At 40.9% G+C, this 24,302-nt stretch overlaps 1 protein-coding gene across 1 annotated transcript; it reads right to left on the bottom strand.

Moving 5' to 3' along the window:
• Positions 1–1,121: 1,121 nt before the first annotated feature.
• On the bottom strand, positions 1,122–13,326 carry LOC147862092 (short-chain dehydrogenase/reductase 1-like). The gene is made up of 4 exons (XM_087322153.1): positions 13,263–13,326; positions 12,859–13,129; positions 11,167–11,340; positions 1,122–1,662 (listed from the first exon to the last, which is right to left on the bottom strand). The coding sequence occupies exons 1-4, from the start codon at positions 13,274–13,276 to the stop codon at positions 1,285–1,287; spliced, it is 837 nt and encodes a 278-aa protein (XP_087178279.1). The 5' UTR covers positions 13,277–13,326; the 3' UTR covers positions 1,122–1,284.
• Between the last annotated feature and the right edge of the window lie 10,976 nt (positions 13,327–24,302).

Below are 24,302 nucleotides of genomic sequence, written 5' to 3'. Positions count from 1 at the left end.
TGCTTCCATGTGGAGCAAAATTTGTCAAATAATCTTCTATAAAATAATCATCTCGATGTTATCAATGAGGGTTCAAAACCATATTTCAACTTGGTCATTGAGTGTGAGACCAAATGTTGTGACCTTTGTAGCTTCCGGGATTGGTTTGTATGATCGATTAATCTGTTTGAAGCGTTTGATGTGGTCATAGATGTTTTTGAATTCAAGGAAATGTGTTAAGGCCAAATTGGTTAAGCTGAAACAAAACCGATGCCAATTCCTAAACAACATAATAAATGGTTGAAAAACTATGTATTTACTGAAAATGCATCTCTAAGTAGGTGTTAGATTGTCATTTGTGGGGGATTTTTAACTCATTGCCCAAAGTGAAGCAAACATCTTGAAATGGTAGTGGCTTGCTCTCTAATGTTTTCGATAACGAAAACATGGAAGTTATGTGGGTATATGAGAGCTTGGGTCATTATCTATGATGATTTGCACGTAACTATTAGAGTGAAAGCATAAGGAAAATGATACGAATTTGACAAACATCAATGATATCACCGATATTGGCATAGCAAAAGAATTTCATGCCAATAATCCAAGATATCTCACTTATGTTAGATTGGCACAATTGAATGCCAAAAGAATTTCATGCCATTAATCAAAGGTATCTCACTTATGTCGATTGGCACAATTGAAGAAATTCACGCAATCATCAAGGATATCCCACTTTCATAGATAGGTTTAGTGCAAGAATTTCATGCCAATATACACAAGATGACAAGAAATTTGCATGTGAATATAGCCATAATTTTGATTAAAACCGATCATGGATGTCAAATTGATACCCATCATTACTCAACATGGAACCCTAGAAATGCTGTGGAGTATTGTATTATTTTTTTCGACTGGAAACTTTTCCTTACCCATCATTATTCAACATGGAACCACAGACACAATAGAGTATTATATAAATTTTTCCAATAGAAGAGTTTCCTCATGACTGAGTGGGGGTGTTGGCCGTTAATTTGCATAAGTCAGTTTACATGACTGGGTATGGGTAAAATGTTCAAGCACGGAAAGTTGCTGATGCTTATTTAGAACATAATGCCTCAGTTCTCTCTCAAAAGAATGAAATATAAAACACTAAAATCATTTATCAATTGATTATTGGAAGTTGGTGAAGCTTATTCAGCACATATCTTTCAGTTCTCTCTCAAAAGAATGAAATATAAAACTATACAATCATTTATCAGTTGAATACTGACATCAAGATTTGTTATACACAAAGAACTGTCAATGCTAAAAGCTACATGGCTTTCTTTGGTAGAAGAATTTCCCTGAGGGCAATGGAGGAGGGTGGAGTGCAAGCCAGACAGCAGTATCAGCCCCCTTCTCAGGAGACAAATATCCTTGGTGTTTAGTCATGTCTGTTTTTACATACCCTGGATGCATACAATTCACATATGTCTTATGTAATTCCCTTGCAAGTACACGTGTGTACGCATTCACCGCCAATTTAGACATAGAATAAACTGCATATTCTCCAGAAGGCCAACCTTTGAACCTGGCATTACCTTCGCAAAAATCTTGCAAAAACCGATTTACATATAAGTCTATTCTCTCCTCTGTAAGATGCTTTGGATTCTCCATCTCTTGCCTTAGAGATGGGCTTACAATCTGACCAACAAGAAGAAAATCAATCTCTCGTAATATCATTAATACAACAATACAAAATTCTTGATGTCCCTACTATAGTGAGAATCTTATTGCAAGGTAAACCTTCTAAAGTGTTGTAAGAGAATCTTAATCCGATTATAATAGAGATCCCAATACTTAAGGTAGTCGAACACTACATCATACGATGGGAAGGGGGTAAAACCTCTGGCTCACCGAGCAAAAACCCAAAACCACGAAAAGGGAGACAAACTTCTCAGTTACTGATGCCCAAAGATGCAACATAATAACCAAATGGCTTTAGCGAGTAGGCATGTCGGGAATTTGTGCCTAGTATCCTCTAATGTTGTACTGAAACACATGCCCAATGTTAACCGTTCTGGTGTTTTAAAGAAACACTCTCGCATGGAATAGAATATGTACTTGCTATCATGCATCCAGGGTTCTCAATGACACCTGCAAACTCTCTCTACAATCAGCTTACAATAAACTTCATTGGTGTGCAACATGAACATTGATTTTTGCCATCTAATAACCAATAATCCAATTTGCCACCAATTCCAGAACAGGGGCCACAAGAATAGCCAAACCTTTTAAACAAGAACAGTGTAAAAGAGCTTGGTATTCGGAAAACAATCATCATACTTTTGCTATATGCAGTTGCGCTTTCAGCAAATACTTCAGAAGACATTGAACTCCTGATTATGCTTATGGTTAAGCTGATGGCAAGGAGTTCCTGTGACATTGCCAGACATCCAACTAGTAAATCGAGCAACAGCTTGTCTTCGTCCAAGTAGAGTCCTCAAGTGGCCTGTTTCGGTCCCCCCCCCCCCTCCTCCCACAATTCCTGGGGAAGAACTTTTGCATGCATAGTAACTATAGTGTCAATAGTTCCAAAACAAAGGCTATTCTTGTGAAGAATCAAATTTAGGATAAATTATGCATTGTGTGCGAAATGAGCCATTTGAAACGGTGGAAAGCTTCACGATGAATGTGAGGTCACCTCCATCCAATCATAGATTGAATGAATATGCTACTCACCACTTCAAACAAGAATGGTGGCTTACTATGCATTCGAGAATCATGCAATGGAAGAGAAATCAAAAGTTGGGCTCTCAAAAAATACCTCTTTGACACTAGTGCTTCCCCTGGGGTTGAGGCATAGAATGAATGTACTACTTAAATGTTAGGTTATCAAGAAATACTCTTAGACACTTTGGTGACACAAGTGCTTCTCTGTGGGGTTGAGGTATAGGGCCATACCAAGTCCACTTCAAAAGAGTTTGAAAGTGTCCACAAGCACTTTCTTATGAAGTATCTTTAAGGCAATATACAAATGCCACACACACTCCTAATTCTTTAGACTTGATTGCTTTCCATTGCAATTATGAGAATAGAATGGTTGTTGCCTATTGCTTAAGATAGTAAAAAAGCCTCACATCGACCTCTTAGAACTGCATGGTAAGCAAGCAGGAAAGTTCAAAACACACACAAAACCAAAATGTTGCATTCCAAATATATGCAAGCTATGAATAAATGGTTTGAATGATGGGATACATTACACTCGCTTCATGATGGCTCAATAGATTTCTTTATGAATGAGGGCTTCTAGCAACACACCAATGAATCACAACTTGGGAGAGATGTGGAGGCTCACTCGTCACACATATTACAAACACTGCACCAAACTACAAAATCATTTTCTTCTCTAAATAGGCAAACCGCAATAGCCCCACATACGCTAGAGCTCATCTCCTATTCCATTATTCATCATAATTCCGTTCATATGTCTTACGTCACATTCTCTTCGATGCAACATGCAACATCTGGGCATCGGAAACTGGTAAAATGACTAATTGCCTATGCATATTTTAACTGCAACAAGTTCATGGGTTTATGATGCTCTACTGCAATTCTCCAATTTCGATCATTTTCCAATTTTCTTTCCCTACACTTCCCTAATGTCACGTTCGTGTCCACTCTCAATTGCAAATGTTCATTAATCAAATTCTTGAAAATAAAGAGTCAATAATGAACTCCACACACTACCATGAAAATGTTTCATTGTGACCCATTGGTCAAAATTTAACTCCAAGGATGATAAAAAATCTATCTATCCATTAGTCAAATTCTTGAAGGTCAGGGTTATTTTAATGAAATCCACACACTACATGAAAATGTTTCATTGTAAATCACATTGGTCGCATTTCACCTCCAATGACCATAAGAAATCTATCTATTCATCTATATCCATGTTTCACTCCACTCCCCCCATGGTTCTCATTTAACTGTCTAGAAAAGCCTTCATTTTGCTTCAGCCCATTGACTGAGTTCATGTTCAGCAGTACTGGCTACAAGTTACTCCATACAAAGAGCGACCATGATTGTTCTATCTTTGATTGCCTTTGTACAGTGACTTCATCCAGTTATCTTGTAAATTGCAAGGAAAACTTTAGCCCGCATATAACAATCGGCAATGGTTCGGTTCAGTTTGGCTTGGGAGTGTCAAATTCAAACCATTTAAACCAAAACTGTTTAAAAAAATTGAAACTTAAACCAAACCACGAAATCGTTTAAACCGAACCGTTACAAAATATTCAAGCTCAAACGAAATGTTTTAAAGATTTTCAAACCTTTAAACTGTTAAAACCGTGGTTTGGTTTCAGTTTTCACGTTAGGTCAAAATTAAAAAATTCACATTTTAATTTTAAAATATTAAATTTCTCGATATTTCAAATCTTAATTGTTCAAAATTTAAAGATTTTCTTAAAATATCAAATCTAAGCTTAAAATGCCGTTGAAACCGGAAACTGTTAAACTAATAAAAGCTCAAACCGTTTACAAAAACCTAAATCTAAACCTAACCGAACCGTTTAAACTGTTCAGCCACAGTTTCACGGTTCGGTTCAGTTCAAACCGAGCCGTTGGCGATTGTTACCCGCATAAAGGTAACTTTTATGATGACAAGGTGGCTGCGGTTTTATTGTGAGAAATACGAACAGCTTTATGCACTTGGCGTAATGCTATGTGGAGACCAAACAATAACCCCTTTCTCAGAATCCATGAAGGGCAGCACGAGGATTAGGGTTTAGTCAACCAGAGAGGGAGAGAGTCTGAGTGAGAAAGAAAGAAAGAAAGATAAGGCCAAAATTGGCCCAAGAGACAAATGGTTTACAACAAAAAATGGGATATTTACCCATTCATCGAAAGTAAAAAAAAAAAAAAAAATGAGAGACAAAGGGAGAGAGAGAGAGAGATGCACGTTGTCTTGGGTACAAATAGTGTACCACTTTTTTGGTTTTTAGATATTATGTATATACAAGTCAAAAATGTGCTATGAGTGCGTTCACACTTGTGCACTAATAAAAGGCATGATGGCCCTTTATTCCCAACAACCTCCCACCTAAACGCAATGTGCCATGAGAAAAAAAAAATGTCAGCTAAGTCCAAGTATGTACAAAGCTGAACTACATACATCTATCCAACTCCCATCATCTGTCGGCAATGAGCAAATCGCTCAGCTGGAAGACCCTTCGTGAGAAGATCTGCAGGATTATCATTTGTATGTACTTTGACAAGCTCAATATTCTTGCTGTCAAGTACATCTCTGATGAAGTGATACTTCACCAGTATGTGCTTCGTCTTTACATGAAAGATGGGATTCCGAGCTAGCATGATAGCACTCTGGCTGTCACAATGAAGAATAGGTAACTCTGTAATGCCAAGATCTCTCACTAGATATGAAAGCCATAAACCCTCTTTGCATGCCTCAGTGGCAGCAACATACTATGCCTCTGTAGTAGACAATGCAACACAATTATGTAGCCTGGAGACCCAAAAGACCGAAAGCCATAAACCCTCTTTGCATGCCTCAGTGGCAGCAACATACTATGCCTCTGTAGTAGACAATGCAACACAATTATGTAGCCTGGAGACCCAAAAGACCGCTCTCCTCCTGTGAAAGTAAACACATACCCAGAAGTAGACTTTCTGCAGTCTGCGTGACCAGTATAGTCCGAATCCGTAAAACCAACGACAGATGTCTTTTGCTTTCCAAAGCAAATGCACAAGTCCTTTGTGCCTTTGACGTATCTCATAATGCCTTTCACCACTTCCCAATGCTTTTTGCCTGGATTTGCCATGTACCTACTAACCACTCCCACTGCAAAAGCAATATGACGGCGTGTACCAACCATCGCAGATATCAAACAGCCAACAGCTGAAGCATATGGAACCTTAGCCATTTCAGCCTTCTCATCATCAGATGTAGGGTTGTCTTCTGCACTGAGTTTCAAATATGGAGGCAATGGAACCCCAATTGTTTTCCCCCCTGCCATATTGAAACACTGCAAAACCATAGAGATATACTCCTGCTGAGATAGAAAGAGTACCCCTTTCGACCGGTTTCGGAGTATTCACATGCCAAGGATGTGATTTGCATCACCAAGATCCTTCATATCAAAGCTGCCATGAAGGCATGAACATCCTTGCCAGAAATCAACATATCATCAACATACAAAACCAAGATAATCAGGCTGCCATCTCCTGCCTTCTTGGTGACCAAGCAGTGGTCCACTTGACTTCTACGAAAACCTTGAGACTGCATAAATGTATCAAATTTATGATACCATTCGCTTGGTGCTTGTTTCAACCCCTACAAACTCCTTTTGAGCTTACAAACCATCTTCTCTTTGCCTTTAGCCACAAAACCTTCAGGCTGCTGCATATATATGTCTTCATGGAGATCGCCATGTAAAAAGGCAGTCTTCACATCCATCTGTACGAGGTCCATATCTTCAACTGTAACTAGGCCCAAAATGGTTCTTAATGTAGTGATCATAACTACAGGAGAGAAGATCTCATCAAAATCAACTCCATATTCCTGCTGTATCCTTTTGCAACCAATCTTGCTTTGTAATTTGGCGAGGAGTCAGAAATGACCTTCATTTTATAAACCCATTTGCATGGAAGTGTCATTTTTCTCAAGAGATTCCAAATCCCAAGTGTCATTTTTCTCAAGAGATTCCATCTCTGACAACATGGCTTTATACCATTTCTTATTGTCATCTGTCCATTGCTTCCTTGAAGCAAGACGGTTCGCCACAATCAATCACCATGACATAATCAGCCACACTGTTTGCATCAGGAACAAATCTGTCTGGCTGTCTAGTAACTCTAGACGATCTCCTAACCCAATGCTCATTGTTTGGTAGCTAATGAGCCTGCAAATCATCATTTTCAACTTGCTGTCCAGGCATTTCAGCCTGCAAATCAGCATTAACAGCTTGTTGTTCTAGCCGTTCCATTATTGGCAAAGGCTGGTTGATCATTTCCAACCTCATTTTCTGTATTTGCAGGTAAGTTTACAGCAGGTGTTTCCTGCTGTACAGCGGGCACATTTCCCTGTCTAAAAGGTATTTCTTCTCGGAATAAAACCCTACGTACTTCCTCAGTCTTTTCGGGTTGTTTATGCATGCGATTTTCCCGGAAGATAAAATCATTGCTGACTACTATTTTTCGTCTCTCGGGATCCCACAATCTATACCCCATTTCACCCTCGTCACCGTATCCTAGGAAAATACATTTGCAGGAATTTGGCTCAAGTTTGTTGCGTTCTTCTTTACGAATGTGCACAAAAGCCTCACAGCCAAACGCTCTCAAGTGAGCATATGAAGGTGGCTTGCCCGACCACGCTTCTTGGGGTATTCCCCCTCCCAAAGACCTGTTAGGTGACTGATTAATCAAGTGAACAGCTGTTATAACAGCCTCTTCCCAAAAACCATGGGGTAACGCAGCATGAGACAGCATAGTACGAACCTTATCTTGAATAGTCCGATTCATACACTCTGCAACTCCATTTTGGGGTGGATTATAAGGGGCAGTGAGTTACCTCTTTATCCCTTTGCTGTCACAAAATGCTTGAAAAGCCTTGGACACATATTCCCCACCATTGTCAAAGCGGAGACACTTAAGTGTCTTATCAATTTGATTCTTAACTAATGCCAAGCATGTTCAAAACTTGTCGAACACTTCATCCTTGCTACGAATAAGGTAAACCCATAACTTCCGTGTAGCATCATCGACAAAAGTGACTAAGTATTTCTTTCCCTCTAATGATAGCCCTGGCATCAGACATACATCTGAATGTACTAACTCAAGCAGGGAAGATTTGAGCGAAAGAGACTTTTTATGTGATGTTTGTACATGTTTGTACATACAATGATCACAATACTCAAAATCAGCATAACGAAGACATGGCAAGTAACCCAAACGAGAAAGTACTTTCATACCAGTTTCACTCATGTGTCCCAAAGAAACACTTGGCTGCTCAGTTGTGGCAACAACATCGTCACTCACACTAGATACATGGAGAGGATACAAAGTATCACTTTTACTACCCTTGGCAATAACTCTAGATCCCTTACAAATCTTCCATTTCCCATCACCAAAGGTGGTGTGAAATCCATCGTCATCTAGCTGTCCTATGCTAATCAAGCTCTTCTTGAGCTGAGGTACATGCTGTACATGCTGAAGTGTAAAAGTAGAAACATGCATAGTTGTCCCCAAGATGGACAACACCATGTTGACCCCCTGTGTAATCTGAAAACCATTCACAATGAGGGGTGACGTGAAAAGAAGCACCGGAATCGAGTATCCAAGTGTGCATGTCACCATTTGTATCTGCAAGTAAAGCATGTTCTCTATGGCATGAAGAGACAAAGTGTACATCATTTCCACTATCACTGTCATGAGTGACTACATTCACCTCTTCAATTTTAGTATTGCCTTTCCTCAGTTGAATGTCTCTCTTTTCTTCTATGCAATCATCTATCTTCTTGCCCTTTCCTTTCTCTTTCTTCCATTTGAAACAATCACGTTTAAAGTGAGCCTTTTTGCCACAGTGATGGCATTCTACATTTTTACCACGTGATTTACTACGGCCATAACTATCAGATTTGCCTCTCTGTTGTGACCTACCCCTCCCCTCGTATGCAACGCACTAGAGGACTTATTGGATGCATTGTTTTGCCCACTCATCTCTTCTATGAGTAGAGAACTCTCCAAAGTAAAAACGTGGCCTTAAACTCATAATCAATGATGAATTTCAAGGCAACCAGCTGGCTGAAAATGGAATCGAACTCACTGGTGAGTGGACATGGGTGTGCCCTCTGTCATGTGCAAATCCATAAGTTTCTTAAGCCAATAAACTTTGCTAGCTGCCGTCTTCTAGGCATATAGTTCCTCTAGTCTAGTCCATATAGAATAGGCAAAGTCCAAACCTTCAATATTAAACAACAAGGCATCAAAAATTGACAACTCAATAGTCGAGCGTGCAAACTCATTCAACTCTTGCCAATCATCTTGGTCTATATCTGTAGGCTTTACCCCTTTGACTTTAATAGGCTTTGCATGCTTCTTCTGCAACAGGATGTTATAGCACTGCTTTTTCCATACCGCAAAGTTATGTGCACCCTCAAGCTTCTTGATGTGCATAAGGTGGCTACTGTCACTGCTGCTAGTCATGATTTCTTAGCCCAAACGGAGGACCAAACTTGCTTTGTAGAAAAGGGACTTGCTCTACAGAAAATGTGACCTGCTCTATAGAAAAAAAAAGACCTATTCTGCAGAAAAACGTGATCTTCTCTACAGAAAAATAAAAGACCTGCTCTACAGATAAAACATGACTTGCTTTGCAGAAAACCCTAAACCCTGCTCTGATACCAGTTTGAAGGGCAGCACGAGGATTAGGGTTTAGGTCAACTAGAGAGGGAGAGAGTCTAAGTGAGAGACAAAGGAGAGAGAGAGAGATGCACGCTGTCTTGGGTACAAAGAGTGTACCACTTTTTTGGTTTTTAGATACTATGTATATACAAGTAAAAAATGTGCTATGAGTGCGTTCACACTCGTGCACTAATAAAAGGCATGATGGCCCTTTATTCCCATCCCAACAATCCAATTGTACCACACCCAATACCTAAGGGAGTCAAATAGCACCTTATATGATGGGGGGAGAATTAAACCTTTAGCTACTTTAGCTAACACTTGCTGAAAGGATGATATAAATTACGAATTTTCAATGCCCAAGTTTTAGCAATTGGGCTTAAGGAATATGTGTCCAGCAACGTCTTTAACCACTGTATATAAAAAGCAAACGTCCCATCTTAAATGTGCTACCATTTTAAACTGACGTCAATCAACGTCATCAAAAGAAATAAATGTTTCCTCTTTCTTTTATAATATCATTTCATAATATTGTTATTTTTATTTTCATTGCTACTTTTCTTGCTCCTCAACAATGTCAAACAAGGAAAAGCAAATGGTCCATAGACGGAGGACCAATTGCGAGCAGGCCCCAGGATTAGCCGTGGTTTGTCTTAGTAGCATTGGATTATAAAGTCACTTTCAGTAAGGTCCTAAAAGGTTGTTAAATGAGCAGATAATTGAGAGGGCTAAGATAGTATTTTTGAGGAGTTGAAACTTTGCAACATGAGAAAAACTTGCTTGATTTAAACAGAACTATCTTTTGATGAAAACTCGAAGTTTAATTCTAGAGAGAAGGAAGAGTTGTGTTAGAGAATAATCCGCAAGAATCATATCTGACTTTCTCTCTTTGCTAGTCTTCTCAATAGACAATACTTTAGATGTTCTATCTGTACATGCATTTAATATTGAAATAGGCTATAGTCAAGGCTGAGTTTCTAGTATTTGACCTTTGTCTTATTGCCCTATCAAATCAATGAACGAAATACGAAAAGGGATGCCAGTCATTGCGGCCAACAGGTGCCAAAATCTTTGTTGAGGAGCAATTTTAGCTTCCTGGATGTGAAATTCAGTAACTGTGAGTAAAAAAAAGTGTGAAATTTAATCACTGTTTAAGGACAGGTCCTTAGGTTAAAAAGCATATGACCTCACTTGCCAAAGAATTACATAGGACAAAGGCATCAAAGAAACCATTTGGAAAGACAAAATTACAGAGATGAACATAAAAGAGAACAAGAAATTAACCCAAAAAAATATGATGAGACGGATCCCATTGTTTCTAGACATCACAAGAATGTAAAATGGCGCTTCATGTAACTATGTTACCATAATCTTTAATAGCTCCAAAACTGTTTTCAAGAGTAAAGTGATGTCTAAATTTCTGTTTAAAAACAAAATTTCATAAAAAATAAAATTTCCCTTAATTCATTTCAGAGAAGGGAATGCTATATGCAGTGACACAACCATTTCCATAAACAAACAAGATGCCAAACATGACTTTAAAATAATTAAAACCGGAGGCCTTTCATTCAATCAGTTAACAAAATGAAAGGCCTTCTATAAAAATAACCATTTCCATGAACAAACAAGATGCCAAACATGACTTTAAAATAAGTAAAACTGAAGGCCTTTCATTCATTAACTTAACAAAATGGAAGGCCTTCCATTTACCTCAAAATGAAATCTATAAATCATGAGTATAAAGTATGATCGATGGTAAACTTGAAGACATCGAAATAGATTTACCTGGAGTTGACCGAGTTCAGAACTAACATTTATAATTCGGCTTCCCATTGACGATGCTCTCATGTAAGGCAACAATGCTTTGGTTACTCGCTTCACTCCATGGTAGTTTGTCTCCATAACCAGCTTTGCATTCTCATAGGTAGAACCGTTATTCAAAACTCCAGCATTATTCACCTACACCAAGTGGTCGTGTACTTCAGAAGACATAAATTTAATAATTATAGGTTATCATTGCAAAATACAAAGGTAGCTGAAAAAAATATTTACCTATACAAGATACATAAAAACAAGGATGGAGCAATAACCTACAGCCTTTCATTATGGGCATTATTGGCCCTACCAATATATGTTATATCCAACTGTAGATAAGAAGATAATGAAACCATTAAATGTTGCAAACCAAACTCTCTCCCTCTCTCTTTGTGACATGATATATCCAATGGAGAATATTCAGTCTATATTGTCTCAACATACCGAAAACAGGACATATTACTTTGGATTCTTAAAACATTGTACTCGCTCTCAAGAACTACTAACAAGGATGAAACAATAGCTGACAGTGCTAGGCATGCTCTTTACTCATTTTCTCAACCACAAAACCAAATACATGGAACATACAAACAGTAAAACTCTGAAACAAACTTGGTTTTTCATTTCTGCTTTTACTTCTTTTTGGTCTACTATTCTAAAATCCTCACCTACACAATGAACCAGAGTGCTTTGCAATAATTTTTGCTCCCACAGGTGTCATGTAGGGCCCCTTCTGAACCTTAAATATCCTTCCTTCAAATATGTACTTCAAACAGCTCCTAACAAGGGTGGGAACATCACTGCTGCCATTAGGAATACTCATCGCTGTTTACTTCACAACATAACCGAACTCGTGGAAGATCAAAATAGTGGAACTAGGGAACAAACTTAGTTTTTCATTTCTACAATTTTGCAATCCCCAACCTATACAGCTGGAGAGAGTGCTTCATAATGATTTTTGGTACCAGCAACACTTGTGAAAATCCAGTAGCGGATTTAGGAAGCAAGCTTAGTTTTTCATGTCAGCTTTTTGTTCTACCATTTTGCAATCCCCCATCTTCAAAGCTGGAGTGAGTGCTTCTTAATGATTGCTGTTAGCGTGGATTTTGGTATCTTCTTCCCAGTGGACATTAATATATCATCATAATCTCACACCTCTCTGCCTCAACATGGGCCTTTAAGCAGCATGTCCGCAGGTAGTAATAGTCATGACTCATGGGAAAGTGCGTCAGTTTCTACATACATCAGTTCCAATGCATATCATACACTGGGTTCAGGCAGAGACCAGAATATATGGAAAGATATCATCAATTGTTTATTTAAACAGGAAAAGGGAATGGAAAAAACAAGTTAACAAGATATCCACTCCTCTAATCACAACTTCCCCATCTATTTGATCTTCTCTCAAACAAAGAAATACAATGGCATAAACATCTAATCCCATTTCATCAATTCATATCAATTTGAACTTACCAAGATACGTGGACCTCTATAACTTTAGACTAGAACTTCAAAACATACTTTACATTTTCATAAATTTGATCTCTAGACTCTCCCATCTTCATGTGATTAGATTTGCCTTACATTATTTCTTACTCTCATCCATTTCTTCTCTTTTCAACAAGAAAACAAAACAAAAATGGAAAATTGGGCAACACCTACCAGTATATCTAGTCCTCTATACTTCTCATTGATCCAAGCTGAGAAATTTGATACCGAGTCAGAGCTACAAACGTCGAGGGGATGGAAGATCAGGTTTTCTGATGATAATCCAAGTTCTGATCGAACCTTCGAAAGTGCATCCAAACCTTTTTGTCGATCACGAGCAGTGAGAACAACGGTTAATCCTTTCAATGACATTTGCTTCACAATCTCTAATCCTATCCCTTTATTGGCGCCAGTAACGACAGCAAGAGTGTCTCTATTCCAGACGCTGCAAAACAAAATGGAAGAATCATCAAAGGAACTCTGCAAATTCGAGGTTTAAGGATCTCAGAAAAAAAGAGTAGGACAGCATAGAGAAAAGTAGGGTTAGGAAGGGCAGTGGCAGGTGAAGAAGGGAGAACCTGGAGGAGGCCATAGCTATCCAATTCCACTTCCAAAGGTTCAGGAAACTCTTCTTCTCACACACACACAGGTCTATTGTTGCACTTCTTTTAGCACCGATTTGTTGGTTGCGACTTATTGATCTACCATCTTCTTCATTGGTTGATTTTGGTGCACCAACGTGATACACCTTCTCAGCCACATCTTCCAATGTTTGTATACCTTCAACAATAGTTGCACGGTCGAAGGTTCCTAACCCTTGCTCGAGACATTGAAGTGCTTTCACGACCGTTTGTATTTTGGACTTGAATGATTCAATCTCGGATGTTGTGGGGTTTGTCTCCTTGACCCGTTCTACCTCTGCCTCTAGTTCTATTTCTGTATTATGGTCCATTCGCATTTGGGTCGCATGATCTATAAAAGGCAATGAGCCACATAAATGTGGCATATGCCTCTCAATAATCATTCGGATACCGAGTAAATGCTTACATTTACTCGCAATGTCTTGGCAATCACAATATGAACATTGGAGTGAGACATTATACCATAGAGTGGGAGTCGTCATGCTCAAGATTCTAAACCAATATCGGGCCTCGTCGACAATTTCCATTGTGGAAGTATCGTCGACATACCTTTCCAATATTCTCTCCGCTTCTTTAAGTCGGGACCTTTGATCCCTACAATTTGCACGGGGTGAAAACCGACCACTCTCACATATTTCTTGTCGTTGCTTGTACCACTCTATCACCGTTACTCCTATGCAAGTGCCAGTTTCACTGTCCCCGATTAAGACATGTAGAAGGTCGGTAATTGATCGGTTTATTCTTCCTCTCAAGGTAGTATACTTGATAAACTGCCAATGTCTTTCCACAATATTGGTAGTGTCAACGTGTCCATAGTTGAACATTCTACCAAACTTGGGCCAGAGTTTCCTCCACACACATGTCTGACCACACCATCCTCCTTGTATATATTGCCAAACACCAGGCTTGTCTGCATATTCTACCTTTAACTCCTCACACATCGCATTGAATGTGGATTCAATAATGCATTGCATCAATTGGCACATTCGTTGATAAAGATGGCTTCTCTGAGTTGCACTTACTTTTGGCAACAAGTTGTCCACCCATGACTTTTTGGCGTTAAACTGACACAACAAAAGTCGACAATGTGTTTGGGACCGTTGCCCATTTACAACAATCCAAGATTGACGGTCTGTTGCAACCACATTAGTTATGGCATTATATGATGTCCAACATTTATCGATCACTATCGCATTTGGCCTCACCGTGGGCATCCTTGTGAATATGACTCTCAAACAAGTTTCTAATGCCACTTGCTCATGGTTTGACCCCTTATTAGAACTACAAAGCATGTACCATAATGGGATCCCAATTCCCATGGCGTTGGGGGCAATTGCTGCATATAATGGTAGCCTGAATTGGTTTGTTTTAAATGTCGAGTCGATTGCCCAAGAGTTGTTTAGGGTCAACCGCTCACACATTTCCAATATCCATTGATCTTGAAGTATCAAGATAAATGGTTGTTTGGCGGGAGATCCTGGTTCACCAAGTAGGTAGGGTTTAACATGAGCCACTTTCCCAAGATCTCGAAGTGCATAGGCATCTTGCATCATCAAAGCCCAATCAACCTTAGTCATGGCACTCCTAAATTTTAACCTATTTGCCATGTTATGGACCTCCTTTGGTATCATAAAGAACCGATAACTAACAAGCTCTAATGGACTAGCCTTGGACTTATGATATGCTTCCTTACGCATGCTCATTCGTGCCACATGCCTTGCACACCCAACATCAAATAGGTCATCTTTGCAACAACTTATGCCATTGGGGTGTACTGGGAAATGGTACACATCCGACCTACTACATGGTACATGAACACTATGAGGTCCATATATTGAAATGGTAAGTGTCTCATTGTCAACACCGTCTTCATTCTAACGTCCACATGGAATGTGCACCCACATCGGGGTGTGCACCTGCGTCGTCGAGTGGAATTAGATGCAAGTCGAGATGTCCCCACACGATGGCAACTATACCTAGTCACACGCATACCCTTCTTGACTCCTTTCCTTAAACGTGTGTGGTACTTGGTTTGCAAATTTGTGAGCACATAATCTAACTGGTGGGTTTCTACCTTGATCACTTCTATGGGTAGGGTCTTGTTATATTTGGCCATGCTTGATCCCAAACCTTTTATCGGGTTGACCTTCGATACCATTTGGCAACCACAACTTGTAATGAGTGCTTTCACGTACTTCGGTGGGATGCCATAATCACGTATATCAGTCACATAAACTAGCTTTAACTCTTTAAGAGTCTTTGAAAACATGTGATGGGATGTGTCACCATGTGATGCTAATACTTGAAGATTAGGTGATGCTTTAAGGTAAATTGCACTCTCATTCCCGAGTATGAGACGACTCTTCATGCGCCTCCATGCATGAAGTGAAAGAGGTGCTCCCCTCGCGACATCACGTAATGCTTCCAATGTTACCTTAACTTGTCCCAATAAATCTTTAATCATCAAATTATACGTACCTCTTGAAAATGCAAAATACCTGGGGGAACAATACATGAAGGGATCGACCGCCTCATCCTCACGATCGATTTCTGATGACTCAAAAGGAATCTCCAATTCGTCCTTAGATACAAACGATGCATTGGATGACCATGACGTATCTTCCGATTCATCTTTCGACATGGCGAAGACACCATGATGCATTGTGCTCTCCATAGCAAATACAATATGATCGAGAATGCCAGTGATTGAGGTCAATTAAATGAATGTGAGAGATTATGCAAATGAATGAAGTGAATGAATTCAAATAATTCACATGAATGGAGTGGATTATTTCAACTCTTCTTGAATGATTTAGTTCGAGAATGTTTAGGGCTATTAGTGAATGATCGAGAATGAGAGTGAATGAAATGAGTGCGAGTGATTAATAGACTGTTAAGGGAATGAGTTCAATCCTTAGTGAATGAGTCTACCTCTTAGTTCATGCTACTGAATTTGATGAATCAATTTGCTATAGTTGTTAGTATGATCGTTGAAACGCCATCATTACACGTAGTTGGGCAATTAACTATTAATGAGTCGGGCTCCTCATTAATCAGTCGGGTTCCCTTTTTGAAATGAGTCGGGATCCTCATTAATTAGTCGGGCTCCCTCTTTTATAACGGGTCGGGCTCCTCGTTAATCAGTCGGGCTCCCTCTTTTATAACGAGTCGGGCTCCTCGTTAATCAGTCGGGCTCCCTACACCAAAAAATTTTGTACATTGCTTTGTCTACCTTCTCCATTATTACTAGTATTGCATTATTGTACATCGCTTTTGAATAAGATTCACATTGAGTCACACACTATTTAGAATGAGATTCAAATTGAGTCATATACAACCAGAATGAGATTCAAATAATAAGACTCACAACAAGAATGTACATCAAATTGAGTCATATACAACCAAAATGAGATTCAACTATTTACCAGATATTACAAAAAGTTGGCAATCCGCATGAGATAGTAAATCGAGATCATATGTTTGATGTTACAAAGTACAACATGCTAGTGATTAAAATAACCATATGCCCAGAGTCCTTCGTGTCCATTTTGCCATGATTTTCCGATCGAGATCCACATCTTTGAATCCAAGCCATTGCTCCTTACCCTACACCACAAGATGCCATCAACCTAAGCCCTTACAAAAAGAAATGCTCAAATTCAATTCTCATAAATACTTACAAATTGATCGGACTCAAATCCTTGAATGAACTCCTCGACCAACATTTGAATGGTTTGCATCACATAATACCCACAATCCATCCCATTAGGTTGGGTTGGGATATGCAATACCTAGAACCGCTCGTTTTTGATGATGCAATGGTCGTGTGTGGCGCTAGAGATATGTTGTTCAACCAAATCACCCAATGTCTTCATGCCGGTAGTCGGATGATTATTTAGTGGATCACAAAAAACAATTGGGCTCCTCACCTTGGCATCAAGACCTATAGGAGTCTGTTGCATCTTCAACCAAAGCACCCAATGCCTTGAGTGCAATATCGGAATGAAGACATATTCCCGTTCAAGGACCTAAGTGAGTATGTCTTCACCCTTATCACTTTGGCCTTCTAGTTGTACCCATAGTGGATCCACAATATGAAACCGCTTTGTTGATTTTGGGGGGCAACGAGTACTCCATCCATAAGTGGAAGAGGGTCATCATACATGTGGATGCCATCTCCCCTACAGTGCACAACGAACATAGTTCTACCTCCGTCAAAAAGACCGCTAGATCTAATCGTCGACAAACCACCTGAAACCTGTTTATTAGGCCAGATTAGGAACTACAAAAAAACATGAAGTTAACTATTGATCTCATGCCCCCGCCATAACGGCATACCTAGTGAACTTATTTGTTGTTGTGTTATCCCATGTTTTCTTGATTGTCCCATGACCAACAAAGACAATCCCAATGTCTGCACCCTCATCTGTGTCAGATGATGTAATGAACGACAATTTACCAGGGTCCACTTTTTTCTTGCGGATTTGGATTTTCGGCCTCCTTGGTTGTTGGGTTGTCGATTTTGACAATTCTTCTTGACCACCATCGATCTCGACATGTGTCTCATCTTCTGGCATGGGAATTCCATGATTCTTACACTAAAATTCATACATAAGATTCACACACTAGATTTAGACTCACATAAGATGCACACACTAGATTTAGACTCACATAAGATGCACACATAATCATAAACCATACTTACATAAGCTTCAGACACAACCACAATCTTCAACTTCAATTTTGCCATCCTATGCTCCTTTCCCTTGTCATACCTAGCCATCTCTTGGCTGATGAATTGGGCAATGAAATCGGCCTCCTTGGATATTCGAAGTGCGTCCGGTGTGGCTTTGAAGATCTTAATCGCTCTTGTCCTCAACTTCCTCATGTGTGATTGGCGTGATCTGTTGTACTTTAGCTCCGGATCCAAAAAACGCTTTATTGATCGTTGTCTTTCGTAGTGGCTGAAGAATGATGTGGTTGTACTCCTCATGGAGGTCGAATGCTCTTCTTCTTCTATCTTTAGCCCCCGAGGCAGTACTACACGGAGGGTACATGGATGCCATGTGCCTTCTGTAAGTGAGCCTCCATGTCAGCTTTTTTGTGAAACCATCGTACCTCTTTTCTACATGAATCTCCAACGATACATGTGCGACATTTGATACCTGTCGAGTCTCTTCCCGCCTTGAAGAGGGACATAGGGTCCACTACAACAATGGTGTGACATTTGCATTAGAAAAACCCAATATATACTTACTTCAATAATGATTATAAGAATGTACATCAACTCACCATTTACACTAATATCTTCAACACCTGGCCCCACGTCATGTATGGGGTTCATATCCATGTTCGAGTCTTCAGTAATGATGTTTTCAGCATCCATATCGTTGGATTTGGGGCACCTAGCACCCTTTCTTACAAAAACCCTAAACCATCATTCAAGTTAGCACACAAACATCACTATTTATACACAATATATACTTGAGAAATGATTGAGGCCATACCTCCCTTCACAGGGTATTGTTTCACCCCAATCCGCATCAAAGTCTATGAAGGTCTTGGACCGACTAGCCATCTGTACAAAACACATGCCATCTTCAAAAACCACCAATGGATCTACGATCATATTTGAACATCTAAAAATAACTTAGAATTACTACTAATTGTATCAATCTTACTTTATAAGACATCCGAAACTAACTTGAATGGTTTTTATAAATCAAATTGATCCAAAACATTGACCCCTTCATTTATAAGGATAATAGTCACATCACTTTCATTGCTTCCAATTGTTAAGCTTTTCAAATTAAGAATGCAACCAAATGTACAGACAACTAGAATTTATAAAGGGGCTTTAGGACCGTGATTATGCTATGCCCATAGAGAAGCTCATTGTGGTTGCTTTAGTGGACAACTTAAACACTTAACCTATCATACTTCAAACTATGTAAGACAACAATTACATGACTATGCCATGCTCATAGAGAAGCTCATCATCATATTTTACGGACAATCTAAACGCTTCAGATTATGTGAGAGAACAATTTCATCATGATGAAATTGTTCCATCTCAGAGTTTTGCCTTCCTTTTGGCCGATTCTTCATGTCTTCTCTTCTCTTCCCCTGTCTCTGGTAAGTCTTCTCTTTCTCCTTCTCCTTTCATCATCCCTCCTCTTTGCTCTGATTTCTGCTTTCTTCACCTTCGAGAGAGAAATAACTCTAAGAGCAACACCATATCTTCGTCTTCTTCCTCGGGAAAATCATCCGCCAGATCTAAGTCTAGAAATGTCCCAAATGCTGTGAAAACGAGGAATTTTGAGGAAGAGAAGACGGTTTATGAGGAAAGGAAGTTGTTAAATGATTCAAAAATAAGGAAATTTGAAGAGGAGAAGAAGCCCTCTGAGCAAAGAAGGCATTTGGAAGAGGAGAAGAAGAAGCTTTGTGAGGAAAGATATCCCTTTGATGAGAAGAAGAAGGTTTGGGAAGAAAGAAGAAATGCTTTTGAGGAACATACAAAGCTCTTTGAGCAGAATAATAAGCTTTTTCATGAAAGAAAGCCATTTGACAAGGAGGAGAAGAAGAAGCACTGTGATTCCATGGATGGATGTGGATCCATGAGCAATGGAAGAAACACGGGTTTAGACACTGATGAACTAGTGTTTCTTGTTGCAAAGCTGGCAAAAGGTGGACCAGGAACAGATGTGGTGGGATGGAAATGCAACGAGTTTCAATTGATACAGACTTCAGTTTCATTAGAAGAAGATCGTACAGGAGGAAATTCTTGTTCAAAATCTAATATCTTTTTAGTGGCTCGTTTCCTTGATATACCACATGGAAGCTTTATAGGTATTTCGGCCTCAGTCAATGTGATGGTTTTATACTCTCCCACCCTTGCCAGAGTTTGGATCCTTTCGGCAAAACTTGGTGGTGGTCGGGAACACGATCTTAGTAGAAATTCCAAATTTGTTGATCAAGATATTGACCTTGAGCAGAGAGCCAAGTCTGGAGATCATAATCATGACCTTGGTCAGAATGTGAAATTTGGAGATCAAGATCATGACTTTGGTGGGAATGATGCGTGCAGTCAAGGTCGAAACCATTATAGGAATGCAAAGCATGGGGATCTTGTTGTAGAAGTTTATGAGAATCTTCTAGCTCAAGGTTAGGACCATGGTAGCAATGGGAAATTGGTCAATCTTATAGCCGAATATGGGCGAAAGCATCTAGATCACGATGAAGACAACACTGGGAATGCTAAAACAGGGTATTTTTCAGTTGCAAATTCTGTGAAGAATCTTCATAGAACTAAACAAGAGAACCAGTGTTTGCATCTTGTTAAGTGTGCAATAGTGGACTACAATGGCCCTATCTAAGTGTTCAGTAAATAGGATGAGATTTCTGAGCTTTCACAAATTGAACACACAAATATTAAGCAATTCATAAATAGACAAGAAATATGATACATACCTCTGGACAACAGGTGGTGTGCCTCGCTCCTAAACCCTAAACCCTAAACCTCTAGCTACCTGTTTGTAAATGGGCAAAAATGACAGGTATGGGTTTTTATACTCAATCCCATTCATAGAGTCGGGCTCCCCAAAAATTGGACTTTTGATGGCGCGCTTTTTCTTCATCCAGATTGGACGGTGCAGATCGCACGCACCCTCATCTAGCGACTTGCACCGTCCTTCTCCGCAATTCCCTCACTTGCCCTCATAAATATTTGGTGGTAGTTAGACACCACGATGCATGCATGCATGCATGCATGCATGTATCATGTATGTATGTATGTATGTATTTGTCACACAAAACACGACGTGTCTATTATGACACAAATCATAAAGAGGGTTGGCAAGGGAATCTCGGCCATAGACAGTGCAGGTCGCTCAGAGGAAGGCGTGTGCGATCTGCACCATCGGATTTGGATAAGAAAGAACGCGCACCAAAAAAAACTATCAGAAGTCGCCCAACCTTGGCAGTAGTCGCCCAACTAGCCTCATCACTATTTCATATAATATCATTACAAGAAACGAAAAAGAAAAAGAAAATTGTTAAAATGTTAAAAAAAGTAAAATGTGGGGGGAGGGAATTTTTTAATCTCTCTTTGTCTCTGTCTCTGTTTCCCTCTCTTTGCGTGCTTTCCTCTCTTTGCTCTGTTTCTTCTTCGTGTGTTTCTTCTCCATAACTAGAAGCAGAGCCAAAGGCATAGGCATAGGCATAGGTCAGAATCAGAAGCAACAAAAGAAGAAAAAGAGTGAATAGTCTCTCTCCCCCTCGCTCCGTGCTTTCTTCTCTATAGCTAGAAGTAGAGCCAAAGGCATAGCCATAGCCACAGGTCAAAATCAGAATCAAAATCAGAAGAAGAAGAGTGAATAGTCTCTCTCTCTCTCTCTCTCTCTCTTTTTTTTTCATAAATAATGGCTTTCATTACGAAAGAAAAAAACACCACCATGACTAACTTACTACAAAGTATATGTTGGGATTACGGTCCCTTCGGATGGGATGGTCGGATGTCGGAGATGAATGCCGACAAGCCCGGTTCCGGTTTCGGATCCGGATGACGAAGACCCCGGCTTCGGTGCCGGATGACGAATGTACCCGGAGAGCGATCCGGATGCAGGGACATATCCGTGAATATGTCTGCTATGGGCCCCTGAGGCTATAGTTGTAAATAGCCCCAAAGTCATATATGTATAAATATGACTTAGGGCAATCTGTTTTGTTGTTGCTTATCATTTTTCTGTTTTTCCACTCAAGAGGAGTGAAGAGGGAGCAGCCGTGAGACAGAGTGAGAGATAGAGCGCGAGAGAGGAAGAGGACGACGCCTCTGTGTATTTCCGCCGCCTGTGGCGAGGACAGCGAGCTCAAGGTCGTCGCCTTGGAGCTCGTCATTGTATACTTCTCTTGTATAGTGTTGTTTGGAGTCTTGTACTCCCGTGGTTTTTCCCATCTAGGGTTTTCCACGTTAATCCCTGTGTACTCGTGTGTTTCTCTCTTTTGGTTTCCATTTTCTGCTGCATTGATCCGCGATTACTCGGTTGTGGCCGGGCGAAGAAGGTGAATCGAAGCATCGATTCTCAACAAACTGGTATCAGAGCGACTGCTGCAGAAAATGGAAGGCGGCGGCAGCGGGCAGCCGGGGATGATGGTGCTGAATGCACAGAATTACGCCGACTGGAAGATCAAGATGGAGGATCTTCTGATTGTTCGGGACCTGTACGAACCGATTGACAGGTCGGAAATACCGAAAGGGGTACTTGAGTCGGAGTGGAAGCTCCTGAACCGGAAAGCCGTAGCGACGATCCGACAATATGTCGATGTAAGCGTCCTACAACATGTGGCAAACGACACCAACGCATATGAGATGTGGAAGAAGCTGTCGGGCCTCTACGAGAGGAAGAATGCGTTGAACCGGACCTCCCTGATGAGGAAGATAGTGAATCTCAAGTACCGGGACGGCGAGAGTATGGTGGAACACGTAAGCACGTTCATGGGATTCGTGAATCAGCTTGCGGCGATCAAGTTCCCGTTGGAGGATGCAATGCAAGCCATCATCCTGATGTGTACATTGCCGGAAAGCTGGGAGAACTTGGTGGTGACTCTCAGCACCTCCTGCACAGAAGATAACTTGTCCTTGCAAACGGTAAAGACAAGTATTTTGAACGAAGAAGCGCGTCGGAGAGATAAAGAACCGGCCTCCGACTCGAAGGCGCTGCTTACCGAATCGGATCGGGGAAGGCAATGGAACCGGAGTCCGCAAAGACGGGAGAAGTCGGGGACCCGGTCGCAATCAAGAGGAAGGCCCACATGCTTCCACTGTGGGAAGCCCGGGCACTTTCGAAAGAATTGTCGGCATTACCGAAAAGACAACGGAGCCGACGACACCGATTCGAAGAAGTCACCGGAGAGAAACGGTGCATACCGGGGAGCCACGGACCGGAGAGGTTCGGATCGGCGAGGGCAGGACCGGAAAGGAACAACGGCACTCGCGGCAAGTGAGGAAGAAATCATGCTCATCACCGAAGAAGGTGAGCTAAACGTTGCCGGCGATGAGACGACCTGGGTGGTCGATTCCGGAGCATCGTTCCACCTGACCCCGGAGAGAAGATACTTCTCATCCTACACAGCCGGTGAGCATGGCTGTGTTCGGATGGGAAATGAAGGTACGTGCCGGATTTCCGGCATAGGAGACGTGTGGTTGACAACCCCGACCGGATGCAAAATGCTGCTGAAGGATGTCCGACACGTTCCGGAGGTTCGATTGAACCTGATTTCGGCCGGGAGGCTAGACGATGAAGGCTACACAGGTAGCATCCGGAACGGCGTAATGAAATTCAGCAAGGGGAGCCTGATAGTGGCTCGGGCCCGGAAAGTCAACACACTGTACCTGATGAATGCCTGGTTATGTCCGGAAGAGCTGAATGTGGCAGCCGACACTGCCGGTGAGCTGTGGCACAAGAGACTGTGCCACATGAGTGAGAAGGGGATGAAGAGGCTTGCAGAAGACAACCTTATCCCAGTGAAGCATGTGCACCTGGAGAAGTGCACCGATTGCCTGGCCGGTAAACAGAACCGAAGCTCCTTCCACTCAAAGCCACCGACGAGACGTAGCGCACCATTGGAGTTGGTGCACACTGACGTGTGTCAGGTAGAAACGAAGTCACATGGCGGAGCCCAGTACTTCGTAACATTCATCGATGATCATAGCCGAAAACTGTGGACGGCACCGATGAAGACAAAGGACCAAGTGTTGTGCGTCTTCAAAGAACTCCACGCGAGAGTGGAAAGGGAATCCGGCAAGGAGCTGAAAGCGATACGAGCGGATAACGGAGGGGAATACCGGGGGCAGTTCCAGGAGTACTGTCGCTCGAAGGGAATCCGACTCGAGTTTACTGTGCCGAAGACGCCGGAACTGAACGGGCTGGCCGAAAGGATGAACCGGACCATAATGGAGAGGGTCCGGAGTATGCTGGC

This window comes from Azolla caroliniana, unplaced genomic scaffold (assembly GCF_043228905.1).
Source record: "Azolla caroliniana isolate FFs.n. ecotype wild unplaced genomic scaffold, voAzoCaro1.0.p SCAF_7, whole genome shotgun sequence".
Classification (NCBI taxonomy): Eukaryota; Viridiplantae; Streptophyta; class Polypodiopsida; order Salviniales; family Salviniaceae; genus Azolla; species Azolla caroliniana.
The sequence above is the reverse complement of the archived record's forward strand: the minus strand, read 5'-3'. Positions and strand labels throughout refer to the sequence as shown.

Coding starts and splice junctions, on each gene's coding strand:
- LOC147862092 (XM_087322153.1), bottom strand. Junction 11,341..12,858: donor ATAGAGGACTAGATATACTG/GTAGGTGTTGCC, acceptor CACTTGGTGTAG/GTGAATAATGCTGGAGTTTT. Junction 1,663..11,166: donor CTGAACTCGGTCAACTCCAG/GTAAATCTATTT, acceptor CTTGTTGGTCAG/ATTGTAAGCCCATCTCTAAG.